This window comes from Labeo rohita, chromosome 5 (genome assembly GCF_022985175.1).
Source record: "Labeo rohita strain BAU-BD-2019 chromosome 5, IGBB_LRoh.1.0, whole genome shotgun sequence".
NCBI classification, from domain to species: domain Eukaryota; kingdom Metazoa; phylum Chordata; class Actinopteri; order Cypriniformes; family Cyprinidae; genus Labeo; species Labeo rohita.
In genome coordinates, this window is record NC_066873.1 from 15897411 (window position 1) to 15924569 (window position 27159).

The 27159-nt window shown below is 35.2% G+C and overlaps 1 protein-coding gene across 1 annotated transcript; it reads left to right on the forward strand.

Moving 5' to 3' along the window:
* Positions 1–77: 77 nt before the first annotated feature.
* skic3 (SKI3 subunit of superkiller complex) lies at positions 78–27149 on the forward strand. Its single transcript, XM_051110538.1, has 41 exons — positions 78–106; positions 312–404; positions 569–712; positions 847–938; positions 1870–1945; positions 2102–2245; positions 2362–2460; positions 2555–2663; positions 3634–3774; positions 4072–4173; positions 4277–4398; positions 5875–5961; positions 6107–6210; positions 6298–6424; positions 6507–6686; positions 6865–6989; positions 7969–8219; positions 8333–8435; positions 8534–8716; positions 9828–9972; positions 10063–10141; positions 10240–10301; positions 10389–10445; positions 10570–10638; positions 10742–10816; positions 10948–11089; positions 11526–11619; positions 12581–12658; positions 12769–12893; positions 12981–13104; positions 13198–13422; positions 14715–14787; positions 14899–14952; positions 15033–15144; positions 18522–18650; positions 18746–18870; positions 19500–19664; positions 19894–20046; positions 22939–23069; positions 23338–23467; positions 25884–27149. Exons 2-41 carry the CDS (start codon positions 315–317, stop codon positions 25959–25961), a joined length of 4704 nt encoding a protein of 1567 aa, XP_050966495.1. The 5' UTR covers positions 78–106; positions 312–314; the 3' UTR covers positions 25962–27149.
* The last annotated feature ends 10 nt before the right edge of the window (positions 27150–27159 follow it).

The following is a 27159-nucleotide window of genomic DNA, read 5'->3' on the forward strand; positions in this document are numbered from 1 at the left end:
TAAAGTGTAGAGAAATAAAAACAATGCTTGTTGCGGTACGATGACGTCGCGTTACGCGCATGCGCTGTTTACTGAATGCTGAATGGAATGCTAACCAAGTTCAGTCGTATGTCCATTTCTTGCATTAACATTCTACAAATACACAATTTATCCTTAAAATAAGTATTCTTATATGACAGTTTGGTTATTTTTTGCACGCTTTAATAAATAAACCTCTGTAACTAATGTCTTAGGCAACATAATATACATAATTGTAAACATTGCTTACTGCTGCTGCTTCATTAACATCTATCTTTGTCTAATTATTTAAGAAAATGTCTAGTAAAGAAGTAAAAGCTGAACTAAAAAGTGCCAGGGAAGCCATCAAAAATAAAGAGTTTAAAGAAGCTTTGAAACATTGTAAGGTAAGTGTTTGCTTTTACTTGTCAGCATGCAGTAAGTAACTTCCTTTATCTTTGTAGGCAAATAAATAGGTTTCCATCTCATACTTTTCTCTTGATTGACTGTATTTGCACGAGTAATAAGTTAAGCATTTGTCTTCCAAGTTTAACTATATTTGTGCAACCAGGCTGTTCTCAAACTTGAGAAGAATAACTATAATGCCTGGGTGTTTATTGGAGTGGCAGCTACAGAGCTGCAGCAGCCGGATCAGGCACAGACCGCCTACAGAAAGGCCACTGAACTGGAGCCAGAACAACTGCTTGCATGGCAGGTCAGTCATGATGTATAAACTATAATGAATAGTGTTTATCTAGAGACACAGTTTGTTAGCTATTTGTTAGTCTTGATACTGAGCACTGCTGGGCCCTGCAGTGAAAATTTACTGGATGTGAATTTCTTTTACAGGGTTTAGCAAATCTGTATGAAAAAAGTGACCAAGCAGATTTCAAAGCTGAGCTGCCAAAGATTTATCAGAAACTTATTACACTGTATGAAACGTAAGTAAAGTGCCCTTTTCCCTTATGTAATTCTTATGTAACTCTTCTGTAATGTAAGCAATCAGTTTTAAATATTTTGCCCCTTTATTTACCTAGTTGCATTTTTAAAAGTGTTACATTATTGAACATTATTGAAATTTTGGAATTGTCCCCCTGCCCAGGCTTTTTTAAGTTTTATTTCGCAATAAATAAATAAAAAATATTAAAATCAGGGAAATCATTTATGAGTTGTGTATTTGTCCCCAAAGCATTTATATATATTGTTCTGGATATGAGAAGTGACAGGAGAGTACATCTCTTCCAGGGCAGCACAATAAAAGTTCAAAGCTCAGAAATTTTTAATAATTTGAGGTTCTTTAGGTGTCATAATGGTATTTGTTACTTTGAATTTTTTAGTTTATAAATAATTAGTTTCTTTTTCTAAGTTTGGGATCAGTAAGATTTTAAATGTTTTTTTTTTTTTTTAAAGACGTCTCATGCTCATAAAAGTTCCATTTATTTGATGAAAAATACAGAAAAAACTGTAATATTATGAAATAATATTGCAATTTAAAATAACAGATTTCTAGTTTAATATACTTTAACATAAAATGTATTTTTGTGATGCAAAGCTAAATATTCATCAGCCATTACTCCAGACTTCAGTGTCACAAGATCCTTTAGAAATCATTCCAGCATGCTAATTTATTATCAATATTGGAAACATTAACCCTTTAAATTTCACTCCCATTTTTGAACACATATATATCTTGAAATATATTAATCTATTAAAGGATTAAGTACTGCTTAATATTTTTTTGCAACTGGTGCTACGTTTTTCCTGATTCTTTGATGAATAAAAAGTTAAAAAGAACAGCGTTTTTATTTTTTTTAAGAGTAAAAATACTATTGGTTGATTTTATTTTATTTATTTATTTTGTTTTTTCTGCAGTTCAGACAAAGCAAAATGTTTTGAAGTGAGCAAGAAGTTGGTGGAAATCTATCAGTCGGAGAAGAACTACTTACAGGTGTGATTTTTAAATATGATTGATTAGAAGGACTTGATGTTACATCTAAAGATGTAATTAGATGTAACTGCACTGTCTGTTACCTACACAAATCTACACATTATTTCTGAAGTCACAATCAGGCTTTATATTTTTATATTGCTACTCCACCCACAGGTGGCCAGAGTGTGGCGAAGGTTAATTCAGGTGAGGGAGGGAGAGGCAGGTGTGGAGAATTCGGAGCTGCTGGAACTGTGGAAGGAGATGACCAGACTCCTGCAGGACACTGTTGAAGATCAGGACAATGAGACTCAGCAGCATGTCAGTCAATTTCAGTTTTATTTCTCAAATCCTACTTTTTTTTTTTATCATGGCCCCAGTTTAGCATGACCACATGCATTTTTACAAAGCTTACAGTGTTTTTCTTTGCTCAACAGTTGATATCAGCATTTGAAAGAGCTTTGGAAATGACAGTAGATGTACCCAGTGAAACCCACAGAAGTCTTTCACAGGATTACATTAAATGTCTTTCTAAGGTTGGCTTCTAAGCTGTATATGTCACAATTATTGTAATATTCATAATAATAATGTCTGGACGAAAGCAGATGTTTCATATTGTGTATTCTTCAGCTTCCTCATGAGGTGGCCAAGCTAAAGGAAGTTTGTGATGCCACACTGTCCCGCTATCCGACACACTCCTACCCTCTACAGGCCCTCAGTGAGCACTACATCAGAACAGGTCAGTTTATTAAAGGGATAGTTCACCCAAAAATGAAAATTTTGTCATTAATTACTTACCCTTATGTCATTCGAAACCCATAAGACCTTTGTTCAATTTCGAACACAAATTTATGTTTTTGATAAAATCCAAGAGCTTTCTGACTCCTCCATAGACAGCAAGGGTCTTACCACGGTCAAGGCCCAGAAAGGTAGTAAGGACATTGTTAAATTAGTCCATGTGACATCAGTGGTTCAACCATAATTTTCTGAAGCTACAATAATACTTTGCTCAGATAGAAAACAAAATTAATGACTTTATTCAACAATTTCTTTTCTCCTGGGACAGTCTGCCGCAAAAGTATTCTCGTAGTATCATAAAATTACGGTTGAACCACTGATGTCACATGTCAGATTTCACCAAAAACATCTTAATTTGTGTTCCAAAGATGAAAAAAGGTCTTACAGGTTTGGGACAACACAAGGGTAAGTAATTCATGACAGAATTTTCATTTTTGGGTGAACTATCCTTTTAAGGTCATATAAAAACAATGCTCCCAGAAAATTATTTAATGCTGGATGGCCAGTTTTTTTTTTATTTATCTATTTCATTGTTCATCATTTTTTAAGCTACATTACTGTTCAAAAGTTTGGGTTCAATAAGATTTCATTTAAAGCACTAAATTAGAATGTTTGGATCATTATCAAGAATGCTTCTTTAAAATAAAATATATTTTCAATGTATTAAAATAGAAAAGTCTTTTTTTTTAATTGTAATAATATTTCATAATATTGTTTGTTTACTGTATTTTTAAATCAAATAAACACTCTTGATGAGACTTATTTCAGAAACCTCATACCCACCCCAAACTTTTGAACATTAATGTAATCACTAAAATAATCCTGTTTCTGAAAACATAAAACTCATATTCAGTGTTTCTAAATAAACACAACTCTTAGATAAATGATCTTATCTCTGATTATTCTGGTAGGTGACTGCAGTGAGGAAGCTGTCGGCTGTTTCAGCCGTCTCTCAGAACTGGATCCAAACAACTCACATGCTCACTTTGGTCTCGGTATTAAAGCTTGTCAGGATAAAAAATATGAGGATGCCATCAAAAGTATTAGTCTAGGTGAGTTTATAAATACCATAGAGAATTATAAGATGTTTAGTGTTTTGCTCCAGTATGTTGTCTTGATATGAATTTTTCAGACTGGAGGTCACGTATATAATGCAAGAAATGCAGTGTATCAAATTCCATAATTGAAGAATTTAATATAATGCATGTTTAATATAAAGCAATGTGTTTTAATAACTCTTTGATTTATGTTCAGCGCTATACAACATTAATTAAACTCATAGCAGTTCCTAAATTATACAATTTAAATTACAAATAATATGTTTAACAAATGTTGTGTTTTTCCTGCAGGACTGAAGAGTATGTGCTCCTCCATCATTGGCTGGTATAATCTGGCTCTGGCTCAACTAAAAATGCATAAATACTCTGACAGTGCCACAGCTTCCAGCCAAGGTACTGGATGATAAAAATAACTGCACATCTGAAACATAGCTAACATGACAACAACAGAGTGGAAAAGGGCAGTTCTCAGAAATAAGCTGTTTTGTGTCGTCAGGGCTGAAGTCGAGTGTGGCGAACTCTGATTGGACTCATAAACTGCAGAGGCTGAAAATAGAGGCTCTGGTGAGGACAGGAAGAGACCAGGATGCTGATGAAGCTCTGCAGATCCTTACACAGGTATCGTTTTAAACCAAAAACTGACACAGATCTGCACAGTAGATTTTTTTTTTTTTGAAAGAAGTCTCTTATGCTCACCAAGATTGCATTTGTTTGATCAAAAATCCAGTGAATATTATAAATATATTAGAAACATTGAAATATTGTTACTATGTAAAATAGCTCTTTGCTATTTTTTTAATATCTTTTCATTAAAATGTACTTTATTCCTGTGTTTTCAGCAGTCATTACTCATTCTTCAGTGTCACATGATCCTTCAAAAATCATTATAATATGCCCTTTTAGTGCTCAAGAAACATTTCTTATTATTATCAATGTTGGAAACAGTTGTGCTGCTTAATTTTTTTGTGGAACATGAAAATCTATATATTTTCAGGATTCTTTGATGAATAGAAAGTTCACAAAAGCAGCATTTATTTGAAACACAAATCTTTTGTAAAATTGTAAATTTCTTCACTCTTTGATCAATTTAAAGAAGGATTAGTTCACTTCCAGAACAAAAATTTATAGATAATGTACTCACCCCCTTGTCATCCAAGATGTTCATGTCTTTCTTTCCTTAGTCGATAAGAAATTATGTTTCTTGAGGAAAACATTTCAGGAATTTTCTCCATATAGTGGACTTCAATGGTGCCCCCAAATTTGACCTTCCAAAATGCAGTTTAAATAAAGCTTTAAAGCTCTAAATGATCCCGGGCAAGGATGAAGGGTCCTATCTAGCAAAACGATCAGTCATATTCTAAACAAATTGACAATTTATATACTTTTTAACTTCAAACGCTTGTCTTGTCAAGCTCTGCGTGAGCTCAGTTTTTTCCAGTTAAAGACAGTTAGGGTAGGTTGAAAAACTCCCATCTCATTTTCTTCCCCAACTTCAAAATTGTCCTACATTGCTGCAGAAGTACCGACCCAGTGTTTACAAAGTGAAAATGCAAAGAAGATCAAACGTCCTTTACAAAAAAAAGGTAAAACAGCGATATAGGACGATTTTGAAGCTGAAGAAGAAAACGAGATGGGAGTTTGTTGACATACCCTAACTGTATTGACCCGGATTACACAGACTACGGATGCGCATCGCAGAGACGAGACAAGACGAGCATTTGAGGTTGAAAAGTATATAAATTGTCAATTTGTTTTGAAAATGACAGATTGCTAGAGAAGATCCTTCTTCCTCAGCTGGGATAATTTAGAGCCATTTGATGCTGCATTTTGCATGTTCAAACTTGGGGGCACCATTGATGTCCACTAAATGGAGATAATTCCTGAAATGTTTTTCTCAAGAAACATAATTTCTTTACGACTGAAGAAAGAAAGACATTAACGTCTTGGATGACAAAGGGATAAGTAAATTATCTGTAAATTTTTGTTCTGGAAGTGAACTAATCCTTTAATACATCCTTGCTAAATAAAAAAAAAATAATATTAGTAACTGTTTGATAATCTGATTTACATAATGTTGATAATGTCTCCTTTTAGATTTCAGATGCCAAAAATGACCCAGTGCTTTTAGCGTTGAAAGGAAAAGCTCACTTGCAAAAAGGTCAAACTGAGGAAGCATTTCAGGTGAAACTTTTTCTTTTAACAGGAATGGAATTACTGAAAGCTAAGCTAAAAATAGCATGATAGATTCTATGATATTAGATGTTTTTTTGTTTTTTTTGTTTAAATTAGAAAAACAGATCATATTTAAATGAAATGATTCTTACAGGTTTCAGCTGAGCTGCTGAGCTCTCACCCAGGATCCGTAGAGGGTCTCAGTCTGAAGGGCCTGGCACATGTTGCTAAAGAACAGTACAAACAAGCTGAAGAGAGGTGTGAAATTCCTTCTGCACGTATTTGCAGTATCAAATCCAGCATAGATTTAAACTCTTGTCCTCTTGTCTTCTCTCTGTCTCACAGCTTTCTAGAGGCTTTATCTGGAAGTCCAGATAATGGGGAGTTGTTCTTTCTCTTGGGGCGCTTGTACTGGAACATGGGAGAGGAAATGCGAAGGGATCGCAGCAAAGCCCATACGCATTTACTCAAGGTAAGGCCACCAAATCTGAGACTTTATGCGCTTTATCCTTTTATACAGAATAAACAATGACTTGTTTTCTGTTGTTTTTAAGGCTGCTAAACTGGACCCGTATCTTGGTTCAGTGTTTCGTTTCCTGGGTCATTACTATAGAGAGGTAGCAAAGGATCAAGGCAGAGCTAGAGGCTGCTATAAGCGAGCGTTTGAGATGGATTCATCTGATGCGGAGGCTGGAGCGGCTACTGTAGACCTCAGCATGGAGCAGGGGGACATGGTGAGTGTTGAAAAGACTTGTTAATCCAAGTAAGTCCCATTGAGGGTATCCTCTGCTTAGTTTTTCTTGTCAAAAACAAACTTCAAAGTTGTAAGGAACTTGTCTTGTTGTAGATGCTGTAGAAGACACAGAGTTCCTGTTAAAGGGGTTTATTGACTGTGTGATGTGTTCTTTGCAGGACTCAGCTCTGACTGTTCTGCAGTCCGTAACAGAGAGAGCCACTCCTGGCTCTGCTAAATGGGCCTGGATGAGGAGAGGTCTCTACCACCTCAAGATTGGCCAGCATCAACAGGCCATTGCAGAGTAAGTGAATCGATTTCAGCTATAAAGCATAAGTGGTAATAAGATTTGTTTGACTGGCCTTGGATGGTGAGCTCAGCAGATATTTTAAAGATCTTACTTAATGCAGGAACATTAAAGTTGGCAGTTATAACGATGCAAATTTCTGAAATTTTATTAATAGCAGGCCTATATCACTGAATTTCATTCATCTGTATTTTATGCCTTTTGGAAATAAATTAAGAAAATAGCTTGTGAAGTCCAGTTCAACTCCTGAATTTAAACTGAGGTAGCAAATAATTGCTAAACAGTTTAATAACTGTTTTCAGTTATAATTAATCATTGTTTGCATTTAATTGTAATTCTTAAATTAGCCTTCATTTTATAGACCACAGTGGAAGAAAAGTTAATTTCCCAGAATCCCGCAATTAATTTAGCCTTCAAGGCCCACTTTGCTGTCTCCAGAGGAGACTTCACCAAATAATGTTAAATGTATTAAAAATGTTACAAAATAATGGCTTCACTATTTGATTTGATTTGATTTGATTTGATTTAATTCATTTTACCTTAAGGACTTTTGACTTTACCAAATGTTAAATGTATTAAATGTATTAAATGTATTAAAAATGTTACAAAATAATGGTTTCACCATTTTATTTTATTTTATTTTATTTTATTTCACCTTAAGGACTTTTGACTTTACCAAATGTGAAATGTATTAAATGTATTAAAAATGTTACAAAATAATGGCTTCACCATTTTATTTTATTTTATTTTATTTTATCTTATTTTCTTATTTTATTTTACCTTAAGGACTTTTGACGTCGCCAAATGTTAAATGTATTAAATATATTAAACACTTAATAAAAATGTTACAAATGGCTTTACCATATTATTTAAATTGTATTTTATTTTTGAAAGATGACTTCACCAAATTTTTCATTTTTTAAGGACTTTGTACAACAGCCTTTGAAAGTTACCCACGATTCTGCTTTGATTTTAGTCTGCAGGCGGCGTTGAGGGCTGATCCTCAAGACTGGGTGTGCTGGGAATGTTTAGGTGAGGCTTACCTGAACCGCAGGAGTTTCACAGCAGCCATGAAAGCCTTCGATAAAGCACATACATTGCAGCCCACTTCTATCTACAGCCTCTATCAGACCGCCGCCATCAAACAGATCCTCGGCCGGTTTAAAGAGGCCGCTGCTGAGTACAGGCAGATCTTAGAGCAGGAGGACTACGTCCCGGCACTGAAAGGTTTGTGTGCTTTCTACAGTAATACTTACAGTCTCTCAGTTTAATAACTATTTCATTTAGTATTCAAATTTATAGTGCTTCATGAGGCATCTTTATTATGTTTTGATACTCAGGTCTGGGTGAATGCTTGCTAGCCCTGGCTAGAAGTGCACTGGATGACTATCTTGATGGAAGAGCTGTAGATCTGATACAGAACGCCATTCATTACATCTTCAGGTAAAGTGTATTGTGGTGTCTGACCATGTGAGGTGAGTTTGATGGGTGTCATCCAGCAGGTACTGATCAAATCTCAACCTTTGTTTCAACATTCACAGAGCTGTAAAGCAAAGGCCAGACCTGTCGTGCCTGTGGAAGTTACTAGGTGATGCCTGCACCACCTCCAGAATTGTGTCCCCAAACCGAGCCAAAGTGCTGGTGCCTGGAGCTCTATGTGGAATGGACCCACCCGATCAGAGCCAGACACTGGACCAGAGACAGCTCCTCACTCTAGGAGAAAGGTGAAGAAACATATTAGAGGGATAGTTTGGCCAAAAATAAAAATTCTGTCATTAATTACTCACCCTCATGTCATTCCAAATTCATAAAACCTTCATTCATCTTTGGAAAACAAATTATTATTTTTTTTTTATGAAATCCAAGAGCTTTCTGAACCTCCATAGACAGCAAGGGTTTTTCCACGTGAAAGGTTCAAATCTTGATCTTTTTTTTTTTTTTTTTTTTTTTTTTAATGATTTTTGACTAGTCAACTCGAAAATGTAACTACAACATGATTCAAGTAACTTTTTCTTTATTAACCCTTTAGTTAAAGAAAGTTCTATTCCAAGTGCACCACACATGAAGTTGTCAACATGATGTAAATGTTAACAGGGTTTCCGTGGGTCTTAAAAAAGTTTTTAAAATGAATAATTTTCGTGAATTAAGGCTTTGAAAAGGTCTAAAATCAGCACAGCAAGTCTTAAATTAATATGATATTGGCATTAATTTGGCATTAAAACTCCCATCTCATTTTCTCCTCCAACTTCAAAATTATCCTCCATCGCTGCAGAAATACCAACACAGTGTTTACAAAGTAAAAAAAACAAAGAAGGTCAAACACACAAACAAAAAAAGGTAAAACAGCAATGCAGGACAATTTTGAAGTTGGAGGAGAAAATGAGATGGGAGTTTTTAGACATACCCTAACTGTAATGGCCAGGAAAACAGTTCACACAGAGCCAGACAAGATAAGTGTTTGACGTTAAAAAGTATATAAATTGTAATTTTTTTTTTAGAAAATAACCGATCGCTCTGCTAGATAAGACCCTTCTTCCTCAGCTGGGATTGTTTAGAGCCCTTTGAAGCTGCATTTAAACTGCATTTTGGAAGTTCAAATTTGAGTGCACCATGGAAGGCCATTACATGGAGAGAAATCCTAAAATGTTTTCCTTAAAAACAATTTCTTTATGACTGAACATTTTTCTGTAAATTTATACTGTATATTGTTTTTGTTCTGGAAGTAAACTAATCCTTTAAAAATAAGCAAAATCGAGAAAAAAATTCGAACAGCAAAAAATAAAAATTAAAATGTTAATAATGATAATATTCAGTACTGAACCTACGTTTTACCAGGTGTTTTGGTCGTGCTTTGAAACTGATGCCTGAGGCCCCCAGTCTGTGGTGTGACCTTGGCCTGAACTACCACCACCAATCCAGACTGCTCAGCTGCCTGTATCCTGAAGAGAATCCGCAGCCTCTGCTGGAGAAAGCCGTGCAGGTACATGACCTGACCTGGGATCAGCCATTCATAATGATTTCATGAAGATGTGTTTTAACAGGCTGCTTTGGTTTGGCTCTGTTCTGACAGTGTGTGAAGAAGGCGATCATGCTCGACAGTGCAAATCACACATACTGGAACGCCCTCGGGGTGGTCGCGATGGCCAAGGGTAGCTACAAATATTCACATGTTGTGCATAATTGCATTAGTCTATATTACATAACTGTGTTGTGATGGACTATTCTTGCGTTATTATTTATATTTTAGGAATAGAAAACTTTGCACTTGCTCAACATTGCTTTATCAAATCAATAAAAGCTGAATCAAATGTAAGTAGTGCAAGAAAAATAAACAATTTCTTCACTTTTTAAACATATGTTTTGATGCAAGCAATGTATCTCCTGGTTATTTTTCAGAATGTGGTTGCGTGGACCAACCTTGGTGCTTTGTATCTGAAGAAGGGAAATATAGAGGTAATGTGATTTTCGTCCAGAGATTAGCTTGACTTCACATGAGTTAGAGATCAATGTTGACGGTTGTGTTTTTATGACTTGTTTTTTTTTTTTTTTTTTTTTTTTTTTTTTTTTTTTTTTTTAGCTCTCTCATGAAGCTTTCAAAATTGCTCAGTCTCTAGAGCCCCTCTATGTGAACTGCTGGATCGGACAGGTAGACATTAGATCAAACTGATAGTTCATATAACGTCCAGTGCCCTTCTTTAGTCCACTGCTGCACACAGGACATCTACAGTAACTTCTTTCTCATTATACAGGCCCTCATTGCTGAGACAGTGGGCAGTTATGACACCATGGATCTCTTCAGACACACCACTGAACTGAGCACACATGTACGTCTAATCACTTCTTAATACACGCTATTGTTCAAAAGTTTGGGGTTGATAAGTTTTTTATTTTTTTTTAGTTCTTTGAAAGAAGTTTGTCTTGCTCACTAAGCATGCATTTATTTGTTAATTGTTAGACCGAGGGCGTGAAGGGTTATGCGTACTGGGTTTGCTCTACACTGCTGGACAGGAGCAAAAGAGACTCTGAGGTCTACCTCTACAACATAGTCCAGATGAACGCCGTCTCTGCTGCCCAGGTGGCTCTGAGCAAGTACACTGGTATGAGAACACTAACACAGCATACTGGGTATTTAGGTATTTATGGGTCTGTCTTTATTGTGTGATCTAAAACCAATCAATTTTTAGTTTAGAAATAAAAAGAAAAGAAAGAATGAAAATGTACAATATTGTCTTTAACCAAAGATAAAATTAAATTTCTTTGTCTCATCCACGTTAGTGTTTTAGGTTAAACTAATACTGTCGGTGCGTAATCTATAATCTGTAACCATCATAAAGTATGTAAATACATTAATGGGGCACTGTATGCATGTTTTATCATTAAAACAGTATTATTTGATGCAGGTATAATGGCTAGACACATAAAAATGTGTTTCACCCTAAATCCCTAAATATTAAGGAAATGATTCATGCGATTCATGATTCAAGATGAAGTGAGGTAATGAAGCTCAGTGTACCTTAACTCTTTTCACACCAGAGAGGATTCAGACAGACCCAGACGCCTTCATCATGCTCGGATACCTGAACACACACCTGCAGCTGAGAAAACAGGCCACTGAGGCATATCGCAGGTTTGCCATTTCTAGCTATTTATAAAATTTAAAATTCTGACCAGGCAGATGGACAACCAGTACCTCACAATTTTTAAATTAATCTAAGGAAATGTAATATTATTTTTTTTATTGTGTAGCATCATATTTTTTAATATCACAATTTTCATGTTATAATCCAGACCCAGTTGTACTATCACATTCAGTATGATTTAATGTGCATCCAATTTTATGTTAAAATTAATAATAGATTCATTATTATTACGTGACTTATTTATACATTTATTTATATATACATATTGTTATTAATTATATATAGATTTATATGAATTGTAATATTTTATTTATTAATACTTATTTTATATTTTTTATTAATACTTATTTTGATGAATTTAAGTATTTTTATTTGACATAAAACTTGTTTTTTAATATGGTTTATATTATTATTAATTTATTTATTTATACATCTATTCATATTTCATGATATATATTTCATTAATTTTATATATAGATTTAAATTTTAATGTAATATTAATTAATGTAAATATTACTATAAATATTAATAGAATTATTATATATTACTTTTATTAATATGTAATAATATAATGTAATATATTTTAATGAATGTATTCAAGTATTTGACATAAAACCTGCTTTTTTAATTAAGAAAATAAATTTTTAACTTATTAACATATTCATTATTATTTATACATTTTTATTTCATATTGGTATTCATTTTATATATATTATTTGAATTTTTATATAATAAGTTAATGTATATTATATATTATTAATATGTATTAATATAATATATTTTAGTATGGTTTATAAAAATAATAAATATATCATTCATTTTTTATTTAAAAAAAAAAAAAAAAAGGCATTCAATAAATAAATGCATAAAATATGCTGCTGAAAGTTTCTGATACTGATCTGGACCACACTGGTATTAAATTGTTCTTGTATACATTGTTCTCCACAGAGCTGTTGAGTTGCTTCAGGCGTCCCCTCACACTGACAAGCTCAGCTTTGCTCTGAGGGGTTACGGACGTGCCCTCAGGTAAAAACTCACTTCATACAGCTATGCTGACAGTCATTTCATCTATAGAAATATCATGAGAATTATCAGTGCGTGATAATGTTATTTTTGTGTTCTCATGTTGCTGTCAGTGATGATGGGCAGTGGGAAGAAGCAGTGCGTATTTATTCCTCCACACACCTAGAGGAGCTGCATGATCTCATCGGGCTTGCGCTCGCCTGTTTCAGAATCGGTCGCCTGCCAGAGAGCGTTCAGGGTGAGCAATCATTGCCATATCATCTGGAATAGTACCCATAATTCCTTCTGAAGGTACTCAAGCTTCTGATTGTGTGCCTGTTTCCAGCCTATGAAAAAGCCCTCGCAGTTGCCTCTAGCGAGAAGGAAAAGGCCTGTATACTCACTGCACTTGCCTTGATACAGCACAGGCTGGGCAGCATCGATCATGCCAAAACTCTTCTCTTCAAGTGGTAAACTATCAGCTGTCTCAGAGAACATCCAATTTTCTGCTTCAGCCATCAAAAGCACAACCTTTCTCCTCTCGTTTATGTTTGTGTATGTAGCTCTATGCTGAAAGAGCCTGTCCCAGAGAGTCTGCAGTGTCTGTGTGCTCTGGGTTTGGTTCATGGTGACGTTACCCTGGCAAGTGCTACGCTTACTGAGCTGCTTAAACTGAAGGATGCTGTAGGAGGCGCTGTGGAGGACCGCTGTCTGCTCACTTGCACCCTGCTGGCCCTGCAGGGCAACTTTAGCGGCGTACACAGGGAGGCTTCTAGGGCTATACACAGGTACTGTGTAATATGTAGAGATACAGTGTGTCCTAATTTGTTACAACATGATAAAGCAACAAGAATCTGTCAGTGTTTGTTTTAACAAAATGCAGTATATGCAGTAAATACAGTCCAAAAATCTTGCTTCTCTTAGCTATTAAATAGTATGTTAGTATTTTAAGACATAGAGTACAAATTAGATAAAATACAATGCATATTAAAACATTAGATATATACTGATTACCTGTAATTTTGTTTCATAGCATCCTTTAGCATGATTCCCTTCTGAAATATATTAAGTTATTTTATTCAGCAAGAACACATTAAATTGATTAAAAGTGAATTTCCTGTTCATGAAAGAATGACAGCAAACAGCAAAACTGTTTTTAACATTGACAATAATAATAAATATAAATAAATAAATAATAAATACTAAAGACTGGAGTAATGGATGCTGAAAATTCAGCTTCCTCTTACAGGAAAAAATTACATTTCAAGAAATATGCAAATAGAAAAGTTGTTTTAAACTAATAATATTTCACAATATTACTATATTTACTGTATTTTTGACAAAGTAAATGCAGCCTTAGTGAGCATAGAAGGCTTATTTCTAAAACATGAAAAATCTTACTGACACCAACATATTTTATTTTATTTTATTAATTTCATTTTATTTCATTTTATTTTTTAATTTATTTCTGTTTATTTAATTTTTAATTTTTTATTGTATTTTATTTATTTGTTTTATTCTTTATTTTATTTTAATTTTAATTTTATTTTATTTTGTTTTATTTTAATTTATTTTTTATATTTTATTTACTTTTTATTTCATTTGTTTCTTTCTTTTTTTCTTTCTTTTTGTTTTATTTATTTCGTTTTGTTTTAGATGTTGCAGGAGAATTTGCTTGGAGCCAGATCCACATCTAAATAGACCTTTAGCTGTTGCTGATCAGCTGAAGCCCAGACACTTTACTTATTGAATATTCGTCCACCCTCATTATGTCTTGTTGAGTGGGGAATTGAGGACTTTGATTAAATCAAATGCTTCTCTTTATTTATCCAGTAGCAAGTGACCTTTCAATGTCCTCCTTTAATCTGCACCGTACAAAGATGTGAAAACACTCAAATACTATTAAAGGGAAGACGCTTTAATCTAATTAACCTCAGGTATGAATCACTGCATTTGGTTAATTAACCCAAATGTCAAATGAGGTACCAGAACACCTTAGAATCATAGGAATTCTTCTTTTTCTTCTGTGAGCCATTTTTATTATTATGAAAAAATGTGATTGAGATCTGCTATGTTGTAGGAACCCAGGAAATCCATCTCTCTGGGCTCTTCTCTCCAGACTGGTCCCACAGTACTGCCCCAACAAAGCTGATGTGCGTATTCCCACAATATTTTAGGACAACTCATAGAAGGAACAGTTCACCTGTTATAAAAGTATTGACCATAAAAGACTGGTATTCATGAAGAGTTCTTATTTTCATCAGGGAGGTGCTGTGGCCGGCAGTGTGGCGTGTCATGCCAGCTTGACGCTTGGAAAGGTAACTTAACATTTGTGGATGAAAACTTGTGTCAAGATCTTAATGTGTCTTTTAAAAAGTTTAATTCTTTTTATCTTTAGAGGGCGTTGCTGTACAGTGGAGTGAATCAGTTGGCCTCAGGCCGGCACTCTGGACAGGACAGAAAACGCAACGCTCTGAAAACAATCCAGAGAGCTGTGCTGCTGTGCCCAGGTAAACTGAGTTGCAATCAGATAAGATGGAAAGTTTGCTAAACTGTGTTTAATTTTAATTTTGTCATATTTTAGTCATCTGAATTGTTTGTTTTAGTCTAGTTTTAGTCAACCAAATATCATACGATTTTAGTTGATTAAATCTAAAGTAAATTTAGTTGGGTTTATTTACAGTGCAATGCATTTATTAAGCATTTCTCTAACATTTCCAAATTCATTATATAGTTTTGACATTAAGGATTTATCATGATACACACTGATTTAAAGGAGAAGTCCAATTTACTCACCCCCTTGTCATTCATGATGTTCATGTCTTTCTTTTTTCTGTTGTAAAGAAATTATGTTTTTTGAGGAAAACATTTCAGCATTTTTCTCCAAATAATGGACTGATATGGTGCCCTGATTTTGAACTTCCAAAATGCAGTTTAAATGCGGCTTCAAATGATCCCAAATGCGTTTGTAAACGATCCCAGCCGACTTATCTAGCGTAACGATCAGTTATTTTAATAAAAATAATACAATTTATATACTTTTTAATGCCAAACGCTCGTCTTGTCTCTTGTACTCTGCCTGGACTGTTTTTGTTCCTGTTCATGACAATTAAAGTATGTTGGAAAAACTCCCATCTCATGTTCTCCCTCAACTTTAAAATCGTCCTATATTGCTGTTTAAAATTTTTTGCATGTTAACTTTGCAAATACTGGGTCAGAACTTCTGCAGCGATGTAGGATGATTTTTGAAGTTGAGGGAGACAATACGTTTTTTCGACATACCCTAACTGTACCCTAGCCAGTATACACAGAGTTAAAGGACTGCAAGGCAAGACGAGCGTTTGAGAATAAAAAGTATTTAAATTTTTTTTTTTTTTTATGTAAATAACCGATCGTTTCGCTAGATAAGACCCTTCTTCCTCAGCTGGGATTGTTTGCAACCACATTTGGGATCGTTTGAAGCCACATTTAAACTGCATTTTGGAAGTTCAAAATTCGGGGCACCATATCAGTCCATTATATGGAGAAAAATGCTGAAATGTTTTCCTAAAAAAATATGATTTCTTTACGACTGAAGAAAGAAAGACATGAACATCGTGGATGACAAGGGGGGTGAGTACATTATCTGTAAATTATTTGTAAATTGTTGTTCTGGAAGTGGACTTCTCCTTTAACTGCGGTGACACACAACATGCCTTTATATTAAAATGAAATAAAACCACTTCTCATAAAGAAACAAGAACATGGTCTTCTTTTCAATGAAATGCCAGTGGTTATACAGGCTAATTATGCAGTCTTTACAACAACTTGTTTACCTCATTACCATACATTCTTTCAAGCAGACATTTATTTCTGTAAATAAATCTAGATTCATCTTTATTAGGGCTACTGAAGTGATTCAAGAGCAGCGAGTGATTTTCTGTCTTACTTTTGTTGCTTGACTAACAATGACTTGGACAACAGCAACTAAATTAGGTTGCTGTCCCTTTAAAATCGAACGCACAGATGTAATGTACTGATACACATCCAATATTCTCCCTACTGTTTACACATTTTAAGCAGTATGGTATCTGTATCTGAAATGTAGTGCCGGTACCCAGCAGTACCTTTTTTCGGTACATTACTCTCTGTGTAATAACAAAAACATTTATTTCATTGAGAAAAATAAGTCCAAAACAGGTTAGTTTGTCCCTCTTTTTCTCCCTTTTCTTCTCTTTTAGGTAGTTTGTAAAAGCACCTTGTCAACACAAGGTGAATACAACGTCAAGTTTATAGAACTTTTATTAACCAAACGATTAAAAATACACCATGTTATATGCCTAATATAAAATAAGAATTTACATTGGCTACACAAAGCCTAGGTATACAAAACAGAAAATCAGCAAACACTGTGGCACCAAATAAATAAGAAACATAAAACGTTTATTAGCAAAAGCTAATAAGAAAGCTTGGAGGCATGACATACACGTTGATGTAAAATAAATAGTTATTTATAAATATAAGCAAATAAATAAGAAACGAATGTTTAATAAAAACCTTCCAAAATCACCTTAAATAAACAGCAAAATCCAACAGGCTTTACAAAATCCAAAATATTGCCAAACAGGAGCTTTGCATTTTGTTTCTTCTGTCGTCTTTCTCACCTCACTCTTCTTGTCAGTCAGCTCTACTCACTCTCCTCATTTGATATATTAAATCAGACTCCTGCTGCTGTTCTGTGGTGTAGGATAAACAAAACTGCATCGCCGCCATTCATATACAGAGGCAAACGGAACATGTAGGATTCATATTTAAAATGTTTTTTTGCGTTTTAATAATTCATATAATCACGATTCGAATGAAGTGAAAGATCTTTTGATTTATTCATCCAGAAAGTGATAAATTCTGTGGCATTCCACGTTATAGAGTAATTCCGTTTTTATAAATTTTATAAAAAGTTATAAAAAAATTTTTGCGGAAATTATATGGCCCTAGAAATGTAACCACACAAAAGAACTTTTCGGTTTGACCTGTGTGTTTGAACGAGTTGCAGGGGTCTCTCTCTGTAACGTACGCAACCAGATTGACTCTCAGGTACCGAAATTTGATACAGATTGATTTATTGTGAATCGGTACTCGGTAGTACCGCAGCAATTCGGTTGGTACCCTTACACTGTGTCTACACCGGACGCAAGTGGCGGGGCACGACAAAATACAGTAGAACCCATTATAATCATTGATGCTGTCTACACTGGATGCAGCGCGACACGACAAATCCCTGACAGTAAACTGCTACCGCATTCTATTTATGACGTGCTCACACAAAGTTTAAATGATTTGCAATGGTCACTTCGTTGCGTCTAGTCAAGTTCGGTACCCAACCCTTGTCACTATTGCTTTGTCTGTTATTACAGATTGTTTGATATGTACTGAGTATTTATGTGTTTTTAACCTAAATTACAGCCTATTATTTCAAAATTATGATATTTCTTAATGTAAACATCTTGATAACATTATAAGTGTACCTCAGAAAACAGTACAAAATAAAGCAGTTCTTGACCTTTAAAATGTGGGAAACTTGAAATATGCACACAAGAATTTATGCCAAAGTTGTAATGAGATTTGGCTTCTTGTTCAAGAAGGCTGTTAATGTTGTTCTGGACAGAACACACTCTTCTTTAACCCTAACGATGAAATATTCCATTTGGATAGTAAGATCCTTACATTAAACGTGTCAGCAGGAGTAAGCGCCAAGTGTGATGCAGAGAGTGTATTTAGAGAAGTTTGAGATGCTGAGACATCAATATATCAACTAGCTGCAAGATTTGTCTGCAGCGTAGGTAGGATTGCAGTGATTCAGTGTTGGATTGATGTGTCCTCTTTCTTTCTATCTGTATGACAAATGTAGACGATCCTGCTGGGTGGGCGGGGCTAATGGCCGCCTGTCACACAGAGAACACAGCATGCTTACTCACAGGCTCTGCCCCTCACAGAGAAGATCTGGAGAGGGCGCACATGACCCTGGTGTCTGAAAAAGGTCAGTGAGATTTAAGAATGTCATGTTAGTATGTGTATATATATATATGCTGATGGGAGCACGGCTCTGAGACTATGTGTACGGTTTGTTCTCAGTGAAGGGCCTGCAGACAGAGGACGGGCTCTTGGCTCAGGCTCTGGAGGGCTGGGTGCTGCAGCAGGCTGTGACTGGACTCAAACAGAGCAGCCAATATGACCAGGCAGAGACTCTTTGCTCCCAGGTACACTCTTTCTTTCTGTCACGCTGTCCCCCATTGATGCGTCTCTCTTGTGTGAATCGGGCACAGGTGCAGACATAGACAGGCTGACCTGTTCTTGGGCTTCAGAGGAGAACTGTGTGCCCATTTCATGCACTGACACAGCACCATCTGTCTAGTATCCATCTATTATGCCTATCTGTCTGCTTAAAATGCTAGTGCTGTTTGCCTTTGAAGTGTGGTAAGAGTGTAGAATTTTGCTCAAAAGGGGTAGTTCACCCAAAAATGACAATTCTGTTAATTTCTCATCCTCATGTCATTCCAAACCCGCAAGACATTCGTTCATCTTTGGAACACAAACTTCACAACTTATTTTCATGAAATGCGAGAGCTTTCTGACGCAGCAAATTTTGATACTTTCCTGGGAGCTTTTGACTTCTCAATCTGTGGCAATGATAAGACATTAAAGGAGAAGTTCACTTCCAGAACAAGTAAATTATCTGTAAATTTTTGTTCTGGAAGTGAACTTCTCCTTTAATTCTTGCGGGGAGCAGAAAAGCTGATGTTGTCATTTAGGTTAGGAAGTAAAACTCAAACATGTAATTACTATGTGCCCCTTTAACTGTTTATATACCTCCCTCTTCCTTTCTCAGGTTCTGAGTGTTTCACCAGAGCATCCTGTGGTGTTCCTGATGTTAAGGCAGGTTCAGTGTGAGCGCCTCCTGTTGTCTGAAGCTGGGAACCGTGTTCCTCCTGCAGTGCTGGATCAGCTCAGTGCTGCTGTCATGGCCAACCACACATCTGTGTCCGCCTGGCATGTACGTTGTCAGCATCTCACTGAGGAGAGCTTGATGATTGATTTCATAGTAAAATATTTCATTTCAAAGGTCAAAAGCTGAACGTTACCAGCTGTTAATTTCACACACCTTATCACACAGGAGATTTTAAATGAAGCCAACAAATGTTTTTATATATAGGAAGGGGGTTTAACAAGGTTTACACATGTGGCAACTAGAGAGTTGTTAATTTAATCTCGCTGTCTCTCAGTGGTTGGCAGAAGTGTACCGCTCTCAGGGTCTGTTGGCTCAGGCCTCTGTGGCATATAAACAGAGTCTTCAGGTGGCCTCTCAGCTCGGTGACCACATCGGGAAAATGAGCAGCTTGCTCCGACTAGCCCTGCTGGCGCTCAGGCCATGTTTGGTGAGTAGGACTAATTTAAAGGTGATTTTTCTCAATATTTAGATTTTTTTTTTGCACCCTCAGATTCCAGATTTTCAAATTATTTATTATTATTTATTCCGCTTTCTGATTATGCATAAATCTCAATTTCCAAAAAATTGTAGTCCATGTCTGTGACCAGTATTTACCGAGGTTTGATGACTGATGATCTGAAAAATTCAAAAAATAGTTAAAGAAGAAGTCCACTTCCAGAACAACAATTCACAAATAATTTTTCACCCCCTTATCACCCAAGATGTTCATGTCTTTCTGTCTTCAGTCGTAAAGAAATTATGTTTTTTGAGGAAAGCATTTCAGGATTTTTCTCCATATAATAGACTTCATTGGTGCCCTGATTTTGAACTTCCAAAATGTAGTTTAAATGCAGCTTCAAAGGCTCTAAACGATCCCAGCCAAGGAAGAAGGGTCTTATCTAGCGAAACGATCTGTAAATTTTTTTGGAAAATACTTATTTTTTTAAATACTTTTAAATACTAGCACAAAAGCTTGTGTAGCACAGGCTCTGGGATGCATGTTCATGACGCTACATACTATTGAATCACGTCAAAGGTCACACCGAACATAGGTGGAACTACAGACCCAGTGTTTACAAAGCGAATGCGCAAAGACTAAGAAAGTGCAAGTAAGTTTGTATACACTGTTTACAAACAAAAAGGTACAACAATGTCCTCCTCTCAAGTTGTAGGAGAAAATAAGATGGAGTTTTTCACCATACTCAGTACACAGACGATAAACTTACACGTGATTCATAGTAGTGATGGGAAGTTCGGATCATTTTACAGACTCGGACCTTCAAGTCACGTTCAGCAAAATGAACGAATCTTTTTTTGAGTCATTTTGTTCATTTTAGCAAAATATAATTAAAATGTTACGTATAACTTCCCTAACACATCTACTGCTTACACAAACGTTGATTACACTACAAACAAGACAAAACTATAATGCTATAAGAAACAGAAAAGATTAATTCAATGTTTACCTGGGTCTTTAGTCTATGATAAGCTCACCTCACCTCTTATCTGACAAGTTTTTGGGTTTGAGTCGTTCGTTCATCACGTAACAGCCTCATAAGATGAACGAACGACTCGAAAAACCCGAAGACTCGAAATAGGTGAACTAATTCCAGTACAGAACGAATCACTCACCAAGGCGACTTTCCTGAGTCACATTAAAGATTTGTTCAAAATGAAAGAATCGTTCAAGAACGACCCATTACTAATTCGTAGCAATTTGAAAGCGCATCCCAGAGCCTGTGCTACATGAGCTTTTGTGCTTAAAAAGTATACAAATTTTTATTTTACGAAAAAAAATGACCAATCGTTTCGCTAGATAAGACCCTTCTTCCTCGGCTGTGATCGTTTAGAGCCCTTTGAATCTGCATTTTAACTGCATTTTGGAAGTTCAAAATCGGGGCACCAATGACTAAAGACAGAAAGTCATTACAATCTTGGATGACAAGGGGGTAAGTAAATTATTTGTAAATTGTTATTGTGGAAGTAGACTTCTCCTTTAAGTTAACTATTAAAAAGAATAGCTAAACGTAAGTTCACAAATAAAATATCTTGTTTAAATTGCTATCAAGTTATTGTCTATTTTCTAGTTTTTTTTTTTTTTTTGTGAAAATGAATTTCTTTTTCTTTTAACACTTCTTTTAGATGGAGTGCCTCTAAACAGCTCTCAAACTTTGCAAATCCCAAATATTTATGTTAGCTCAGATTATGTGCCATGGGATTTCAAACACAAATACATGGCAGCCGCAGTCTGAATCTTGTCTTAACTGTCTGTTAGACAGAGAGAAATGGTTTACTCAGGGCAGAATACAGCTCATAATAACTCATGAGATCACTGTCTTCATAAAACACTGACTGGATGGATGAACAGCTATGAAAAGATGTTCAAACAAGCATGCACTGTAATACGACAGACAGTCATTGGGATAAAGCTGATGAAAGAAAGGAGTCCTATTGTAGTGCTGTTGACAGTCTAATAGTGGAAAGCTGGAAAGCTAAACAGAAGGTTATCAGATCACTGTCCTCATACCAATGTGTTCAGTTAATTTAGCTATTAATTAGTAATATATAAGATAGCATTTAAAAGTTTGGGGACAGTAGTGTATGGTTTTTTAAAAAAAAAAAAATTGAATTCAGCAAAAATGCATTATATCAACAGATTTTAAAGACATGTTTTATAAGATTTCTGTTTCAAATAAATGCTGTTATTTTTAACTTTCTACTCATGAAAGAATCCTGAAAAAATAAATGCATTACAGTTTCCACAAAAACATAAAACAGTACAACAGTTTTCAACATTGATAATAACTGAAGGTAGAAACTGACGTAATGGCTGCTAAAAATATATTTATATGTATAATTTATATATTATTTTTTAATTACATTTGTCGAAGTAGTTTGGCTGCTAATGCCTGTGACCGCTAATAAAAATAGACGTTATTATTTTCAACTAAGCCTCTAACAGCACCTTCAGGCATCTTTCTTGCACATTTTCCTTCTTTCCCTCGGTTTCCTCTTCCTCCCTCCCTTTTCTTTTTGTCTCTCCCCCTCCCCTCCATCTACTGTCAGCTTATTGCCTTCATTTTAGCTGACTGCAGCTTTGCCTGTTAAATTGAATTAGACACTTTGTGGCCAGCCTTTCATTACTTTTAATTAAAGCATGTCAGCCTTCGGCATATCCAGACTCTGGTCATATATTAGTCTCAACTCTAAAATCCTAGTTTTTTTTGTTTGTTTTAATCACTCGTTCCATTGCACAAAATGTATAGACAAAAACCGACCATTTTACAATGCAAGTAAACACTGTGTAAAGATATCTAATGATATCTACTTTTGGCAACAGGCTGGTGTCTGTGTCTCTGAGTGGAAGAATCTGGTGTTGGAGGCCAGCGCTGAAGTCTTAAAGATGGGCAGCTCACCAGTAGCTCTGCTCTTCCAAGCCTTACTGCAGTTCTCTATAAAGATTGGTGCCAGGTAGGGCCATTACACAAAGCGCAAATTTTGCATAAAAAGTATTTTTGCATATAGCTTTAGTAGGGTTTTGTGTTCACATCATATTTATTGTTAACCTGATATTCAGTCAACATGTCAGATCAGTCAGACCTGTTCTGTGCCACATGTTTTATTGTTTGCCTCATCTTGGTTCTTATTTAGTCTGTTGAAATATGAAATATATCACCTGTATTTATGATATCAGAGGTTAAACTGGGTCAGGAGTTTATCATGGCTTGTTCTTCTGCAGGGAAACTCGCCGACTGTTGGAAAAGATTGTTTATGCTTCAGCCTCAGGGAGCTCTGAAACAATAGCATCAGTGGCACGTTGGTACCTCCTGCGCCACCTGCACGCCAAAGATGACCTGGAGCTGATAGATGTGAGCAGTTGCATCCACTTGCTCTACTTGAAAACAAATGAGTAACTCAGACTGTTTCCCCCAGTCAGGTTCATTTCTAATGTAATAAATCATGCTGAAACTTCAACTTCAGATTCAGCTACCATATTAGGATTAATACCTATTAATCCAGTAATCTACTTAATTAATCTAGTATTTAATCCATTTATGAGCACAACTGTGTATATTAATACGTTTACATACCCCTTGCAGAATATGCAAAATGTTAATAATTTTAATAAAAAATAAAAGGGATCATGAAGATTGCATGTTATTTTTTTTTTTATTTAGTACTGTCCTGAATAAGCAGATGTTTACATTTAGTCCACAAGACAACATAATTGAATTTATAAAAAATGACTCATTCAAAAGTTTACATACCCTTGAATCTATATGTTGTTTTCTGGATGATCCACAACTGTTTTGTGATAGTTGTTCATGAGTCCTTTGTTTATCCTGAGCACTTCAGTTGCCTGCCATTCTTCAGAAAAATCCTCCAGCTCCTGCAAATTCTTTGGTTTTCCAGCAGCATGAAAACATTCACTAATGCTCAAGAAAGCAGCACAATGCATTAAGAGTTGGGGGTGTAAACTTTTTTGAATTGGATGATCAGGGTAAATTGTACCTATATTGTCTTCTGGGAGATATGTAAATATTTATGTAGCTTCTGAAGTGCAATATTACATTTCTTATTTTGTAAACAAAATAAGAAATTTACACATCATCCTGTTCAAATGTTTACACCCCCTGGCTCTTACTGCATTGTGTTACCGCCTTAAGCATCAGTAAATGTTTTCACCTTTTGTAATAGTTATGTATGAGTTCCTCAATTGGTCGGTGTGAAAAGATGGATCTCAAAATCACGGTCACTTTTGGAAAGTGTTCAAATATGCAGAAAATGCTGGAAAAACCAAATAATTTGTAGGAGCTGTAGGATTTTTCTAAAAGAACAGCAGGCAGATGAACTGCTCAAGACAAACAAGGGACTCATGAACAACTATCACAAAACATAAAAACTGTTGTGGATCATCCAGGAAACGACACAGTATTAGATTCAAGGTCTCAAGGGTATGTAAACTTTGGAACAGGATAATTTATATAAATTCAGTTATTATTTTGACTTGTGGAGTATATATAAACATCCGTTATGTTAAATAGTTTATTCAGTACAGTCCTAAATAGAAAATAACATGCAGTTTTTAAGAACCCTTTTGTTTTTTTTAAATTATTAACATTTAGCATATTCTGCAAGTGTAAATGTACTTTTTTCTAATTGCTTCATCGATTATTTTAATTGTCCGAATAGTGACTATTGGCCATCTAATGCAGTTAATGAGATGACTGAAATGTATTTACAAGCTCAAGCTTTGTATATAAAAGGTTTGTGGCATGATATATACAAAAAAAAGTAGAAAAAGTAGAAAAATTGATTTAAAAAGTATTTAAACATCCATTAAAGCATCCTGTAAATGTCATGGCTTAAAACATCACCATCAGTTTCAAAAAAAAGGATTTAACCAAGTTCCAAAAAACATCTCATTTGGATATTGTGGGATTTATGATATCACACAGGCAAATATATTTTCATATGACTGCCTAGAGCATCGATGACTCATTTTACATCATCCAAATATAGGCCCCACTAGGGCTGGGTTTTGAGGCCAATTTCACCATTTGATTCGATTCAGATTCACAAGCTTGCGATTCGATTTCAGATGTGATTCAATTCAGTATTGATTGTTTTGGATCAGGTTCAGCACGCCAAATTTTCGCAACTAATGCTGTAAAATATACGTGAGAGTCAGTTGGTACAATATTAATATGACATTGAAGGTTAAAATTAACTGATTTGTATATAAACGCTTAAATTACACTCAGTGAAGTTTATATTATAATAAAGTTGCAATTAGATAATTGTATTTCTACTTCGGTAAGTAGATTTTGGTAACTTGTACTCTTTCTTTTAACATACCTTTGGATGTTTATTCATGTTTATTTTATGCTGAAACTGATATTGAAGCAGAGATGATCAGTTCACATGTGCTTCGTGGTGCCGGTACAGTGATCTGTCACTCCACATTAAACAGCTCCAAAACATCATTTATTGTTTGAATACTGAAATAAAATGGACAGAATTTGAAATCTGAGACTTTGTTTCATATCAAAAGTAACAAAGCACAAAGCTTATTGAGATTTATTGGATGGGAGGTGCGCTACAATGGATGTACAATGGACTGTTTTATACAGAGAGTCAGAATTATGGTTCAAAACAATCATTTTTCAAATACATATGAGTGTGGAAGTGAATATGAATTAAAGCTCAAGTTACGCATTCAAATAATTGTAAAAATCCATGTCATGACTCCTTTAAGAATGCTATTGTGTTTTGGTGTTGTAGACTTTGTTGGTGAAGGCTGAAGCTGCAGGAGACAGCAGATTGGTGGATTTCCACAAACGTCTTTACCCATCCAGCTGAGACAGTCCACCATCCCTGCATCCCTCTGGAAACCTGCACTTCATCATCTAACTGTCAAGCAGCTCCAGTTGTTCTGCTTCATCTCCTAGCAGTTTACCCACCGATCAAAGTATTTGCAAATCTGAAAGTCTTTACATGACCAAGTACATTTCATTATGTACGGACATCTCTGCTAAGCTAATTTAAAAAGATACTTGATCTATATGAATGGTTCTTTTAATAGCAGTTTATGGTGTAACTGAATTAGCCTGTGCTTGGTGTATTGCATTCACATGGGTGCTGACACATGAGAAATTACATTAATGATTCATGATTATTTTTATGTGCCATCCCCACAGCGTCAGTTTTTCGCCATAATTAGTAGAGCCACAGGAGTCAGCTGACTGTAGTAAACTAAATCTACTGCTACTGCTATTATGTAACTCAAAAGAGTCTTTGCTTCAGAGCCAAAATCACTATTGGGCACATTTGAAAGTGCAGCAGTGGGATATCTGCTCTTCAAATTGTCTATTTATGATCAGAGAAGCCAAGAATTCAAATGAATTGCTTTTTATTTAACGCATAGTTATCTTTGCCCTACAGAAGCACTGGCAGAACTAATGGACCTCTGCTTTTCCCCGTTATTTTCAAATAACTGACTTTGCTCATCTTTGCAGAACTGCCATACAGTCGACTGCAGAAAGCCATTGAGTCTCTGAAATATTAAAGGATTAGCTCATCCAGAAATAAAAATTCTGTTATTAACTGCTCATTTTCATATCTTTCCAAACCCGTAAGACCTTTGTTCATCTTTGGAAAGCAAATTAAGATATTTTTGATGAAATTTAAGAGCTAACTGTTGAACCACTGATGTCATATGAACTCTTTTATCAATGTCCTTACTACCATTCTGGGCCTTCAACTTGTCAGTTAAGTTGCTGTCTATGCATGGCCATAAAGGTCTTGGATTTCATCAAAAATACCCCAAAATATTTGTGTTTCGAAGATGACCAAAGGTCTTACGGGTTTGGAACGACATGAGGGTGAGTAATTAATGACAGAATTTTCATTTTTGGGTGAACTATCCCTTTAGAGCATATATGTGACAACAGAAAAAAGGGAATAACAGTAATGATTTATGATGTTGGGTGTATTTCTGCTTTACAAGTATGAATTTGTGGCTTGGAAAATTAAATGAAAACAAAACCATCTTGTTTGT

What these genes read in the sequence shown, in the direction of transcription:
- skic3 (XM_051110538.1), top strand. Translation starts at nt 315, where the DNA reads ATGTCTAGTAAAGAAGTAAAAGCTGAACTAAAAAGTGCCAGGGAAGCC. An exon ending in GCATGGAGCAGGGGGACATG is followed by an intron (nt 6,687 to 6,864) that starts GTGAGTGTTGAA and finishes TGTTCTTTGCAG; the next exon opens with GACTCAGCTCTGACTGTTCT. An exon ending in TGGCGCTCAGGCCATGTTTG is followed by an intron (nt 20,047 to 22,938) that starts GTGAGTAGGACT and finishes TTTTGGCAACAG; the next exon opens with GCTGGTGTCTGTGTCTCTGA.